Source organism: Artemia sp. Qi Xiang Cuo, chromosome 14 (assembly GCF_049724085.1).
Source record: "Artemia sp. Qi Xiang Cuo chromosome 14, ASM4972408v1, whole genome shotgun sequence".
Taxonomy (NCBI): domain Eukaryota; kingdom Metazoa; phylum Arthropoda; class Branchiopoda; order Anostraca; family Artemiidae; genus Artemia; species Artemia sp. Qi Xiang Cuo.
Genome location: NC_142807.1, coordinates 48,139,636 through 48,154,568, shown reverse-complemented (window position 1 = coordinate 48,154,568; position 14,933 = coordinate 48,139,636). Strand labels below are relative to the sequence as shown.

Here is a 14,933-nt window from a genome sequence, read left to right as displayed (position 1 = left end):
TGTTAGTTTTTGTGTGTGTTTGTGTGTTTAAGTTTTTGTGTGTGTGTTTGTTTTTTAGTTTTTGCGTGTGTGTTTATTTGTTTGTGTGTGTGTGTATTTTAGTTTTTGTGTGCATGTGTAAGTTTTTGTGTGTGTGTAAGTTTTGGTATGTGTGTGTAAGTTTTTGTGTGTTTATGTTTTAGTGTTTTGAGTGTGTGTGTGTGTAAGTTTTTTTTGGTTTTTTTTTGAGTTTTTTTGTGGTGATTTGTTTGTTTTTTTGTGTGTGTGTGTGTGTGTGTGTGTGAGTTTTTGTGTGTGTGTAAGTTTTGGCGTGTGTGTGTGAGTTTTCGTGTGTGTGTGTGTGTAAGTTTGTGTGTGTGTGTGTGTGTGTGTGTAAGTTTTTGTATGCATTTAAGTTTTTGTGTGCATGTAAGTTTTCGTGTGCATGTGTAAGTTTTTGTGTGCTTCCCAAATCATAATTTTCTGAAAGGACACACCTATGAAAGGCTAAGAAATCTAGCTTAGAAAGGTCAAAAATAGCAAATTAACCATCCCAAATCATAGGTTTCAGTCAACACACACCTACGAATGGCTATGAAATCCTGCTCAGAAAAGTCAAAAAATATCAGCCCACACACCCCCAAATCATAGGTTTCAGACATCACACACCTACGAAAGACTAAGAAATCCGGTTATGAAAAGTCAGAAATAGCAAATTACATATCCCAAATCATAGGTTTCAGACAACACTCACCTATGAACGGCTAAGAAACCTAGCTCAGAAAAGTCAAAAATAGCAAACTAGTCATCCCAAACTATATGTTTCAGACAACAAACACCTATGAAAGGCTAAGAAATCCAGCTCAGAAAAGTCAAAAGTAGCAATCCATCCACCCCAAATCATGGGTTTCAGACACTACACACCTATGAAAGACTAAGAAATCCAACTCAGAAAAGCCTGAAATAGCAACCCATACATCCCAAATCATAGGTTTCAGACACCACACACCTACGAAAGACTAAGAAATCCGGTTATGAAAAGTCGGAAATAGCAAATTACACATCCCAAACTATTGGTTTCAGACAACATTCACCTACGAAATACTAGAAAACCTTAGCTCAGAAAAGCCTGAAATAGCAAACTACACATCCCAAATCATAATGTTCTGACAACACATACCTATGAAAGGCTAAGAAACCTAGCTCAGAAAAGTCGAAAATAGCAAACTACACATCCCAAATCATAGGTTTCAGACACTACACACCTATGAAAGACTAAGAAATCCAACTCAGAAAAGCCCGAAATAGTAATTTACATATCCCAAATCATAAGTTTCAGACAGCATTCACCTACGAAATACTAAGAAACCTTAGCTCAGAAAAGTCTGAAATAGCCAACTACTCATCCCAAACCCTAAGTTTCAGACAACAAACACCTATGAGTGACTAAGAATCCTAGCTCTGAAAAGTCCAAAAAGCAAACTGCACCTCCCAAATCATAATTTTCTGAAAGGACACACATATGATAGGCTAAGAAATCTAGCACAGAAAAGTCAAAAATAGCAAATTAACCATCCCAAATGATAGGTTTCAGTCAACACACACCTACGAATGGCTAAGAAATCCAGCTCAGAAAAGTAAAAAAAAAATAGTAACCCACACACCCCAACTCATTGGTTTCGGACACCACACACCTACGAAAGACTAAGAAATCTGGTTATGAAAAGTCGGAAATAGCAAATTACATATCCCAAATCATAGGTTTCAGACAACACTCACCTATGAACGGCTAAGAAACCTAGCTCAGAAAAGTCAAAAATAGCAAACTAGTCATCCCAAACTATAGGTTTCAGACAACAAACACCTATGAAAGGCTAAGAAATCCAGCTCAGAAAAGTCAAAAGTAGCAATCCACCCATCCCAAATCATAGGTTTCATAGAACACACGCCTATGAAAGAATAAGAAATCCATCTCATAAAATTAAAAACTCGCTTAATACATATCACTAATCCTAGGTTTCTTTAAACAGTAACCTAAGAAAGTATAAGAAAACTAGCTCAGAAAAGTCAAAAATAGCAAACTATTCATCCCAAACTATTGGTTTCAGACAACATTCACCTACGAAATACTAGAAAACCTTAGCTCAGAAAAGCCTGAAATAGCAAACTATACATCCCAAATCATAATTTTCTGACAACGCATACCTATGAAAGGCTAAGAAATCCAGCTCAGAAAAGTCGAAAATAGCAAACTACAAATCCCAAATCATAGGTTTCAGACAGCACTCACCTATGAAAGACTAAGAAATCCAACTCAGAAAAGTCAAAAATAACAAACTACATATCCCAAATCATAAGTTTCACTCAACACACATCAACGAAAGGCTAAGAAACCTAGCTCATAAAAGCCTGAAATAGCAAACTACTCATCCCAAACTATTGGTTTCAGACAACATTCACCTAGGAAATACTAGGAAACCTTAGCTCAGAAAAGCCTGAAGTAGCAAACTACACATCCCAAATCATAGGTTTCAGACAATACACATCAACGAAAGACGGGTGCTCGGGGAGAGCCTTTGAGGGCCGTTGGGACCCTTGAGGGTCGTTGGTCCTTTGAGAGCTCGGGGGGACCTTTGGGGACCGGGGGATGGGCTTTGGGGTCCGGAGATGGCAGTTGGGGTCTGGGTGGGCCTTTGGGGCGCCGGGGGGCCTTTGGGTGCCTGGGGGACATTTGGGGACCGGTGGAGGGCCTTTGGGACCCCGTTGGTCCTTTGGGAGCTCGATGTGCCTTTGGGGGGCCCGGGGATGGCATTTGGGGGTCTGGGTGGGCCTATGGGGCGCCGGTGGCCCTTTGGGAGCTTGGGGGGCCTTTTAGTGTCCGGGGGGACAGTTGGGAGCCTGGGGGACATTTGGGGCCTGGGGATGGCCTTTGGGGGTCTGGGTGGGCCTTTGGGGGACCGGTGGAGGGCCTTTGGGAGTTTGGGGGGCTTTGAGGACCGGGGGCTTCCTTCGGGGTTGGGGTAGGAGGATTGGAACCCTTTGGGGTTGGGTTAGAGGACCTCACAACACTGTTCAAATGAAACTTGTGTATTATAACGACCACACTCAAATTCTCTTCTAAAATCTCTTCAAAAATCTTCTTTTAAAATGTCTCTATCTGTTTCGCCGAAATAGTTCCATAACCTGTCTAAAACGGTTTCGCCCAAATAATCCCTAAACGTAAATTCAGCGTGTTCCTTTGTTATTGGCATCTCTGCGCTAACGCATTTCAAATTAATATGAAACCTTTTCGCGCGCTAAAACAATTCATCGCTAAGATGTTTCTTGCCTAATTGTTTCCATGGCCTTTGGTTATTAATATCCTTTGGAGTTCGACCAGTAGAACTGTTCCCGAGGCAAAGACATTAATGATTTGGATCTATTCCTGGAGAAATGTTTCTAGGCGAAAATTTTTAAAGTCTGACAGATGATGTCATTGATTGATTGATCTGTCAAGAAAGGGGAAATTAATTTGTTGTTTCTAAGGGGAATTATTGATTCACGATAGGTGAATTGAGGTCGACAGCACAGGTGTTCTGACTCGTGACTACACCACGTGGTTTATGGTTTTCTCAGTGAGAAAGTTCCTGTTTTTTTAAATTCTCACTGACAAAAACCATAAAAACATACAAAAATGTGAGAAAGTTCCTGTTTTTCAAATTCTCACTGACAAAAACCATAAAAACAGACATAAATGTGACAAAATTCCTTTTTTTTCAAATTCTCACTGACAAAAACCATAAATCATCCATAACCATCCATGAAAACAACCATAAATGTGACAAAATTCATGTTTTTTCAAGTGAGAAAATTCCTGTTTTTTCAGTATCACTGAGAAAACCATAAACCACGTGGTTCTCGTGCCAATATATGGTGTTAAAAAAAGTTGTAGGTGGCAGCAGGGGTGCCACATGGGGTCAATAGGGTCACTTCTACTGTGAACAACGGGTAAATTGCGTAACTCGCAGCCCTTTTCCTAGGGGGAGTTCCCCAAAGGCATAGTTATTGGACGTCTCAACTATGCTGAATCATGTGGCTATCAAAAAATTTTTATCGAATGCCTTTTGGGAAAAGGCGTGGGAGGGGGCTAGTTGCCCTTCTATATTTTTTATCATTTAAAAAGAGCACTAGAACTTTTGATTTCCGATAAAATGAGGTTTCTCGTGAAGATCTAAGATCAATGGTCCGATACGATTACTCCAGGGGAAAAAACATGCATCCGTGATCTTTCTTCTGGTAAAAAAAATACGAAATTCCTCTTTTTCGTATATAAAAACTTGAAACCTCTACAGTACAATTCTCTGATATGCTAACTCTGATTATATGACTTTTCGTTAAGATAGCTTGATATTTCGAAAGTGTTTCCTCCTTTTTTCAAAAACTGGGCAATTTTTTTTTCGGCTCGTAACTTTTAATGGGTAACATTAAACTTAATGAACCATTTGGAATCAGCAGAAAATTTCTTTTCTTTTGATCAGTGGCGTCGTTAGCGGGTAAGGGGGCAGAAGCCCCCCACAATAATCCTGAGAAAAATAATTATTTAACTTTAAAACTGTAGCTCGTTTCAAGTTCGTCGTCACCCACCCGAAGTGTTTCCAGTACACTACTGTCGTCTGAACCAACTCATTGCTGACAGCCTTAGTAAAAACTGAGTCCACTACACAATTTACGTTTGTTTGATGCGTCTACATTGTTTATTTATGTATTCTTTAATATTTTTAAATTTAACCGAGTATCGTCTTTGCTAAATAGTAACTTTCTTCGTTGTTGCTTGAAGAAAAATGTCCCATTGAAGACTTAAGGAAGGAACGGGCTGTCTTTACTTTTTAACCGCTTGGTACACCCTCCCCCTATTAGGTGGAAGAGCTCTCATGTAGTCCCAGGTTAGGAACAGCTGGACTGTTACGTATTCTGTAAATTATTAACTCAGAATAAACATGTCCTTAGTTTAGACGATGTAAGATGGTTCAACTTTCGGTTCATATAAAAACCAGCTTTGTTCAGCTCTCAAATGATGTGTTTTATAACGCTATTAAAAATATAATTTATGTCAATTTTAATTGGTTCTAATAGGCTAATATCCCTTTTTGTTACGTTTTGCGAGTCGGACAAAAATTTCGGAAGGAGGATACGGCCTTGTCCTCACCCTTCGCATTGGAAGAAATCATATACAAATATGCGTACTGTATATAATGCTCCTAAATTAATGAATCAAATAAAGAAAGTTATCACCGAAATCGTGACTTGTGCCTTTATTGCGACAAGCCTATGGCTTTCTTCTTTATTGAATAAAATAAATGAATAAATGAAGCTTATTTAGTTGAAATAAAAAAAAACCTCCTCCTCTCGACAAATCAGCTGAATCCCTCACAAAACGGATTTGTAGTCTCGCCTAAGCTGTCCATTATCCGGAAGGTTTCCCGAAGAAAGTTCCAAAAAAAGCCAAGTTGGTATAAAGCTTCAAAATATATAGTAGAGATCCTAGGAGCACAACATAGTTATTCTCTTTTCTGTCAAAATTGTCTGTTCTATTTAAGCAGTTTCCACGCAAGTCTCCTGCACTAGACTGCGCTTTAGCTTTTGTCGGGAACACCACAGTATCTTAGCGGGGATCAATGAATTGTATCCCCGTGTAACGGTAGTGAAGAAAGATGGAATTATAATGTAATTTTTTATAAGTGGTAACGGATGGTGTCTGCCCTTTCGTGCAAGACGGGCTGCCTCTCTTGGTGTTCAATCAAAAAGAGAAGAATGCTCTGCTGTGGAGGCAAAAAAGTATTTTTTTTTTCATAATTATTATATAGGTTTGAAACCAGAAAAGAGAAAGCCCTTACAACTAAAATTTTAGCGCAAGGCTTGTAAAAAAAAGGGAAAACGATAGGCTATGTGAGTATATTGTTATACGTGAGTCAATTCGTCTAAATGTAGATTGAAGTCGGATACAAATTAATTCAGAATCCTTCAAAAAAGCTAGGTACTTCCCCTTTTCAAAATCATATTCATACTCTTCAGTATCTTATTTCTAACCTCAGAGCCACCACATTTAAGAAACTTATTTACTACACTATCAGCACCTATCACCTACACTATATATACTTATTCACCTACACTATCAGCACCTGGAGCCTTATAATTTTTTAATCATTTTTATAATATTGCTAATTCTTCATCACAAAACAAATCTTCCTTCACATCCAAGGTATCACAAACTTTTTCATTTTGCTATGTATCTTTTCCTGCAACTCTATATCGGTTTAACACATTTTCAAAAGTTTCTACCTATATCTAGCTCTTTCCTTGTCACTAATTGTGGCCCCTTGCGTATATTTAACTGGGATGAGTCCGGATTAACTAATCCCTCTCAATTTATTAGCATGCCAGTACAATATTTTACTATTGCGCCGTCTAGCTGCATTTTCCACTCCAGATCATTGGCAATTTTATCCTTGACCTAAACTTCACACCTCCTTAGTCCACATTTTAATGCCTTCTCCACTTTCTTTACATTCCTCTTGTTTTTCATATGATCTATCATTCATATAACTCTTGTACAAGCCCCTTTTACTATCTATTAAAAATAAAGCTTTTCACTAATATTCCTAGATACGTTCTTAACTTTGTTCCCTAAGACACCATCAGCAACTTCAAAAATTATTTTCCCTAAATTATTTCATCCATGTTCGTCATTATCAAATTTTAACTGCTCCTTATTTCTCTCAAACTCTCATCCTGGAGTCTACCAGCATCATAACTTCCTGGGAGGTAGTTACCCTTCCAAAATTTCAGGATTAAACTACCCAAGACACTAACAGATGGTGATCTTTACTTTTAACATCAGTAACATCACTCCTATATGTCCTAGTATGTTGTGTTGATCCTGCCAGTCTTTGGTTTATAATAAAATAATCAATAAGGTTTGCTGTCTTGCCATCACGTGAATACCACGTTAACTTAGGGGCCACTTTATGACGAAATACTGTGTTGGTTATAACCATTCCTACAAAATTGAAGCCGTCTGTAGCCATTACTGCTTCCTTAGCCTACACCAAGTTTACCTAAGCTAGGATATCATCTATCTCTTTTTCTACCGACCTGGGTGTTAAAATCTCCTAATAAAACACCATATTTCTACCTGGGACCCTGATTTTTTACTCCCGTAACTGTGAGTACAACTCATATTAGTCACTACTATCTCCGCTAGTCGGTTCTATAGGGGCATATACTACTATAACTAATACCCTGCACTTTTTTAGTCATAAAAAGAGCGATTAGTATTCTATTATTAAGACCTTCCCAGCCTAAACAAGACTTAGCAGCTTCTTTGTTTATCATAAGCCCCACTCCCTGTCTATGCACCCCACCCTTCCTGCCTGAGTAAATTTTCGACCGTTATAAACTTCTTTAGTTTGCGCGGCCAAACTATTTAGAATTAATTGAGCGGTCTTGTTCTAATTTGTAGAGCATGGATAAGAGATCTGAATAAACGACAGAAAACTAAAAGCAGGCCTCTTGTTTTCTGGAAATCTTAGAAAAACTTTTAACTTAACCCGTTTTATGCTGGAGGTAAAGATATTGAGATTTAACGAAAATTACATCATTAGAAAGTGTGAATTTTGTTTTTTCGATTAAACGAAGCAGGATTTTCTATTTAACGTTCAGGAATGGGCAGTCCCTAAAAAATATTTTTGCATATCTGACAGGTAAACTTTAAGGGCAAGCTCAAAGCAAATATCATTTCCTTTGGGGGAAATAAATGGGCTTGAGAGACAAGCTGCTTGCACTCCAACCTCTTGTTACTCTTAAAAAGCGTACCAGAACTTTTAATTTTGAATTATATTAACTCCTTTGAAAGTTCCAATGATATTCCTAGCTATTATAACGTGGTGCTGCCTATGATATTGCTTATATACTCTTTTAAAACCTGCAGGCATGTAGTTTTTTCCTTTAATTGAAACGCCTAAACATTCCCTAAAAGTTCTTAATACCTTTAGCGTCATTAGTTACATTATCTGTAGTGGTAGTATTAGCAATAGTAGCAGTATGTGCATAGCACCTTTGGTTTTTTCAACATCCCCTTCTACACACGACGAAAGTTTTAGCTTAAAATATACCATCAACAATTGCTGAAGCATTTTTGAATCGTCCGCTTGACAATCTGCGTGGACATAGTGTGTTTCGGTTTAGTTTCATACAGTTTCTATATATCCCAATTTTTTTTGTCTTAATATTCTTAGTTTTGATAGCAATAGTAGCCGTAGAATTGATTGTAGTAGCCTAAGCCTTAGTGGTACTAGTAGTAATAGAAGTAATAATAGTAGTAGCAGTAGTATGAGTAGAAGCAGGAGCATTAGGATTCAAATATTTTCTTTTGGTTAGTTAATCCCTCACAACCAGCCCTGTTAGTTTCAACTTGAAACACCAAACTCTTTCTAATAAATTGCTGTTGTACCCTTTTGACAACCTGCATACAGACGGCATGTTCTGATACAGCTCATCTTCCACCTTCAAAATTTTTTGAAAATTTTACCTTCATGCCCTTAGCGTTCTTAGTTCTAATAGTAATCCCAATTCGTAATGCCCTTAATGTAATGTAATGACCTTAGTTGTAATGCCCTTAGTTAATGTAATGCCCTTAGTTGTATGTAATAGTAGTCCCAGTAGCAGTATTGGTATTACTAGCAATAGTATTGAATAGCGGTAGTACTACTAGCAGCATTAGTACTAACCTATTGCCTTTTGGTCAGTTAAACATCTCTCTCATCAAGTCCTGGAATACAATTATAGTACGGGCAAACTAGCCAAAAATATGGGTTGATCACAAACAATTTGCAACAGAAATGATTTTTATACCATATTGCAGAGAGAAAAAAGCTTAACAACATATCCAAAGTTGCACATTCTAGGTAGACACAAAAAAGTTTTTTTTTGCTTTTCGTGTCAATTTTTTCAGTTTTTTCAAAAAAAAATGAACTATCGGTAAATGTTCGTTTTTCTGTATATAAAGTACCGTCCTGATGTAAAATAAAGAGCTCGAAAATGAAAGCAAATTTGATGTACAATGTACCAGAAAAATAGTTTCATAATCATCAATATGTGATTTTACAATTCTCATCTTTGTGACCTCTTTTACACCATACTATCAGAAGGCAACTATTCTGACACAAAATGACGAGCTGAGCCCAAAAATCAAATTAACCTGATGTAATGTCTACTAGAAAAACCGTTTCACATTCACCCAATATACACTTTTATTTTCATTTGACATGTTTCTTTTAGCACTTATTGTTCACCAATTCGTTGATTGTTCGTAAAAAAAAAGTGAGCTGATGAATTATGGTTGGCTCGTTTAGAAGACCAGTTAACGCACAGAAGGCAGCTACACCACTTTCAGGACCTTTACATGTAGTAAATAATATCAACGTTTTGTCCCACGCTTTGTCCAACGGATTTCCCGGATAAAGCCTTAAGCTAAAACGCCACAATGGAAAATTCCCCCGAGTAATCATTTATTAAGTCACGTTAATGCCCGTGTTTGATATCTTTCCATCTATAGATACAAAAAGTCATTCGATGTATCTGCCACCAAACAAGCTAAAAAAGTTTCACTGCGAATGTTCTCCTTTCCCATTTACTTGACATTTAAAGGTAAGAGATCATTTTGGTTGCGTCATCTTTTCAACCGAAAATGTACACCCTGAAATGGTAAACTAATGTATCTAACCGTATGTAGTAAAATTCTTGGAAATTTATATCAAAGAACTGTTTTATAAAAAACAGTGGAATTCATCGATAGGAAGAGACTGGAATTGATCCAGTACAGTACCTCGAAACTATGGTTCTAATACTTCGATATTGTATCCGTACTGCGAAATTTCTCATGAGCTGAGTGATCTGGGTTATGGGATCTCCGCTTAAAATCCACCTTTGACATGCTATCTTATGTGGCGGCATATGGGAACAACAATTACATAAAATCCTGCCAGCTTTCCATCCAGCGAATGGTCAAGCTCCAAAAAACCCAACCTGCCGTTTATCAGGCATTCTAGAATTGGATGGATGTGATCAGATGTTCTGATAGATTCTGGGCTGGGCTCTCCACGGATCTTGTCATTGAGTAAGAGCTCATGCGTTGTCTCAAAACGGGTTGTGGTCTTACCCATGAAAGGGGTATGACAGGGGTTCAAGGGCCTTTATGTGTTCTGTCTCGACCAGTCTGCTCTGCACTAAATCTTCTGATGGAGGGTATGTCACAGGTTTTCTATGGAACTAGTGAATAACATAAGGAAACTTCCGAACCAAGGCAGCTAAGAGACTGTAAAGACACCCAGATCGTCATCGATTTTCTAGAAAAAGGATCATCATTTAATGGGGATCTTCAATTAAGAAACATCACCAACGGTCTAACAGTCCACGAATCTGCCAACGTTGGACCTAAAAATCATTGACTCCATGTATGGAAAGCTGGCCGCTGATTTTGTCTTTCGACGAAAACAACAGGCAGTTCAAATCACTACAAACCAGAATGCGGATCGAGATTGCAAAAGACTGGACCCCACTCTTCTTTTCCAGAGGTTCATAACGCTAGCAAAGAGGATTAATCTCAAGGAATCTGAGTACTTTCAACACGAACTGTGTTCCTACCCAGCATCACATTTTGACAGCTCTTGCATGCTCCGGTCTCCGAACAAGCCAGAGTTTGCCAAGGCTTTAGCACAGGCTTGCAATCTTGAGGAGCGCTCTACTCCCCATTTCAACGGCATTCGATATATCATCGACGGTGGAGCTCTTCTACATAGAATTCTATGGGCCAAAAACGACCGTAACTCCGAAATCCTCGACCCTTATGCTTTTTAAGTGGCCCGAAAGTATTCATCTGCCACTATTGTGTTTGACAGCTACGATGGCGGACCTACCATAAAGGATATGGTCCAGGCAAAGAGAAGTCGTATAATCGGCCATGAGATCTTCTTCACGGAAGATATTCCGTGGAAGGTAAAAAAGGATGAGCTCTTGTCCTGCAAAAAAAAACAAGGCCAGGATTATATGCGCGTTGGCTTGTTATCTCCGATCAAAGGGTTTCGTCGTAGTCCAGGCACCAAGTGATACAGATGTCCCAATTATGCAAGCTGCGGTTGATTCTTCCCGGTATTACAAAACTGCTGTCATTGGAGATGATACTGATCTTTTGGTTCTATTGTGTTATCATGGTTACCTATCAAGCAAGAAACTATTCTTTGCACCTGAGCCAAAGTCAAACAAAGCTCCCTGAATATGGGATATTCAAAAATTGAAAGAGAAGCTGAGCCAAGAGACATGTCAGCTGATTCTTTTTGCATACGCCATCTTAGGCCGTGACTCTACTACACGGATTCACACTGTGGGAAAAGGCTTTGCTCTGAAGAAGCTAATGATAGTTGCCGATTTTCGTACATCAGCTGCAGTTTTCATGCTGAAGTCAGCTTTGAAGGAGGAAGTAAGGGTTACTGGAGAAGACGCTCTACTCATGATATATGGCTCATCAAAGCGGGAAATCTGAATGAACTCCACAGGGAAGTTTTTAAAAAGAAGGTGACTACTGCTAGCACGTTCGTCTACCCAGAACAGTTACCACAAAGTTCTGATGCGGCTAAATTCCACAGTTACAGGGTTTTCTACCAAGTTGCGGCATGGAGTGGAGATCCTGATTCTGAACTTAAAGCCGAGAAACGGGGTTGAAAAAATAAAGATGGATTCCATTGACCACTGAGGTCCTACCAGCCCCTCACCTGCTTCTGAAAATCGTGAAATGCTCCTTGCAACTGGAATGTAGCTTAACGTGATGTAGCTGCTTTAAAAAACTAACACGATATGAAAAAAAAACTTGTTTTTGAAAAGACCTAGAATATGCAAATTCGGATACGTTATTCAGCTTTTTTCCCTCTACAACATAGTATAAAAATCACTTTTGTTGCAATTGGTTTTTTACCAACAATTGACGAATTGGTGGACAATAATTGCTAAAAGAATAAGTGCTAAGTGCTAAAATGTCAAATGAAAATAAAAAGTTGCATATTGACGAGCATGAAACGGGTTTTCAAGTATACATTACATCAGGTTAATTAGGGCTCAGCTGATAATTTTATATCAGAACAGTTGTCTTCTGATAGCATGGTAAAAAAGATGCTACAACAATGAGAAGGCTAGAATCACATATTGATGATTATGAAACTTTTTCCTGGTATATTGTACATCAAATTTGATTTCATTCTCAGGATCAGCTCTTCATTGTACAGAGGAACGGTACTTCGTATACAGAAAAATGAACATTTACCGACAGTTCATTTTTTTTTAAGCTGAAAAAATTGACACGAAAAGCCGAAAAAAAACTAGTTTTGCGTCAACCTAGAATGTGCAACTTTGAATATGTTGTTCAGTTTTTGTTTTCTCTACAATATGGTGTAAAAATCGTTTCTGTTGCAATTTGTTTGGAATCAAACTTTAGTTTGCCTGTACTATTAGCCATTACTAAGACATTGCTGATATGCCCTTTTGATAACCTGTATGTTCGCATACATCTTGAAATGTTCACCTTAGCCCTACAAGTAGTTGCAACTGAAGTGGTTGTAGTGTTTGTAAATGTAGCAGTATCAGTAGCATTAGCAGTAGTTTGCACATATTGCCTTTTGGTCAGATGATCTTCCTCTTTAAGTATTCTCTGAAAGTTTCCACTTAACCAAATCAATTCTTGAGATACGCTATTTTGACAATGTGCATGCACATAACATCTTTTGATTTAGTTCAAATTTTCCCTAAATACTGTAAAGTGGGTAGTGTGGTAGTAGTACTGGTGGTAGTTGTTGTAGTATTGAAAGCATGCAAATGTTGCCTTTTTAATCCCCTTATCATTTCCTTAATTTTCCAAATTAATATAAACAGTTATTTCTGTGTTGAACCCTCTTGAAAATCTGTATACACATAATATGTTTTGATTTAGTTGAACACTCCCCTCAAAATTCTCTGAAGGGCGGCTCACCTGAATACCCTTCATCTTCTTAGAAAGTAAAGTTCAACCATGCATACCTTTCTCAATAACATACACTGTCTGTAAACAATGAACGAATTTCCTAACTTACAGCCCTTGTCCTTAGGACTGCGGGGAGGTTGACATCCCCAATACTGAACCTTTAAGCAATGCTCAACAAAGACCATCTTGATATGGATGGTCTGTGCTACAATCACTTCAGCATTAAGTGTCCATTATTGTGAACACACATTCAGCTCCTATTCCAGATTTGTTTAGCCCAGTTCTTAGTTCCAGATATTTTTCTTTCGGGAACTGTAACATCAGTTTTGAAAAAAAGGGAAAGGACACTGATCAGTGTTCCAGTTATTTACCAATTACAGTGTCCTGTTTCATGAGCAAGCTTTTTGAGTATGCCGTATAACCTGAAGATTTGGGTAAATGTAATATTTCTGACTATTAAGTTGGGTTCAGAGCCGGGTTCGGTTGTTATCAGTTCCACCATATACATGGTCAGTTGCTAGTCTCGGCAAAAATGCAAAAAAGAACACTTTATTTTTGCTCGGTTGATATCTCGGGTGCTTTTGACAACGTTGTACATTCGCAAGCGCTTCACTGCTTAGTTAAAGCAGGAGTTAATTCTTCCGTAGTAAAAGTTCTTCAATATTGGTATTCCAATTCGTTGGTTTGGTTAAAATGGATGTCTGATATATCCGAACCTATCTCAGTAAAGAAGGGAGTCAGGCAAGGTGGTGTGCTGTCTCCATATATTTTTAAAACTGTGTTTGCGGACTGTTTGGGAATGCTGTCTCCTACCGTGTTTTTAAAAAATACTGCTGTTAGTCACATTGCCTATGCTGATGATGCTGTACTAGTTGGTCGTACTAGCTCAGGCTTCACAAAAAAATCTGAAGATTCTGACTAATGCTTTGAGTATTATCGGGCTCCCTATAAATGCTTCAAAATGTGATTTCCTGTGTCTTAATATTTCTAATCCATCCCCTCCTTTACATGTGGGCACAATGCTACTCAGGTATGTCTCAAAGTTGAAATGGCTTGGGATTACTTTTTCTGATACACTTTCGACTACATGCTCGTCTCGAGTTGCTAGTGCTCTGCAGTGTATTCGCTTCTTATACCGTAGAATCTCGCCTAATAGAGGGAGGTACAGCCGCCGAGGCTTATGAAAACCTTACCATAGTTTTTGTTCTCCTACAATTCTTTTTCTTTCCGGTTTGCAGCCTTTAATGCGCAAAAAAGACCGTCTTCAGCTAAGGAGAGGCTATTTTAAATATTGTAAATTCCTGTTATATTTACCAATGTGGTACAGAAATCACAAGATTATTTCTCATTTTGGGCTTATAGACCCTCTAGTGCTCCTTGACAACATCGCTAAGGATATAAGTTATGCCCTGGGGCCATATAAGGTTTTTATTGAAATCTTTATCGTATAAACTTGAAAAGGGGCTCATTTGTTTGGAAATTCAAATGGCTAGTGCTCTTTTAATAGTCGAAAGTGATTTGAAGGCATATAACTACGCTCTCACGCCCATCTTTTCTCCAAACACATCCAATCAATATTTTAGATAGCCATTTTATTCAACGTAGTTGAAAGTTTTGGAACTTAGGTCTTTAAGGATGACAACCCCTTCCCTACCCCACAGCCCTTAGGGCAAGGTTTGTAAGTTATACCCAGGGGGCGTAAAAGGTTTTTGTTGAAAGCGTAGAAGCTTCAAAAGGGCTCATTTAATTGGAAATTGAAAGGGCTAGTTCCTTTTTTAATAGTTGAAAGTGATCGGAGAGCGACTAATACCCCTCTCACGCCCACCATTTTCCCATACACATCCAATCAAAATTCGAGACATCCATTTTGTTCAACGTACTTGAAAGTTCCTGAAATTAGGTCTTTTAGGAT

The 14,933-nt window shown here is 38.3% G+C and overlaps 1 protein-coding gene across 1 annotated transcript in view; it reads left to right on the top strand.

The window, feature by feature from the left end:
• Positions 1-5,667: 5,667 nt before the first annotated feature.
• LOC148944551 (rho GTPase-activating protein 100F-like) overlaps positions 5,668-14,933 on the top strand; it is a 33,279-nt gene continuing 24,013 nt past the window's right edge. Inside the window, exon 1 of the mRNA XM_089099960.1 lies at positions 5,668-5,793. Within this exon, the coding sequence (XP_088956086.1) occupies positions 5,707-5,793 (87 nt within the window). The 5' untranslated portion in view covers positions 5,668-5,706. The remainder of the gene's footprint in view (positions 5,794-14,933) is intronic.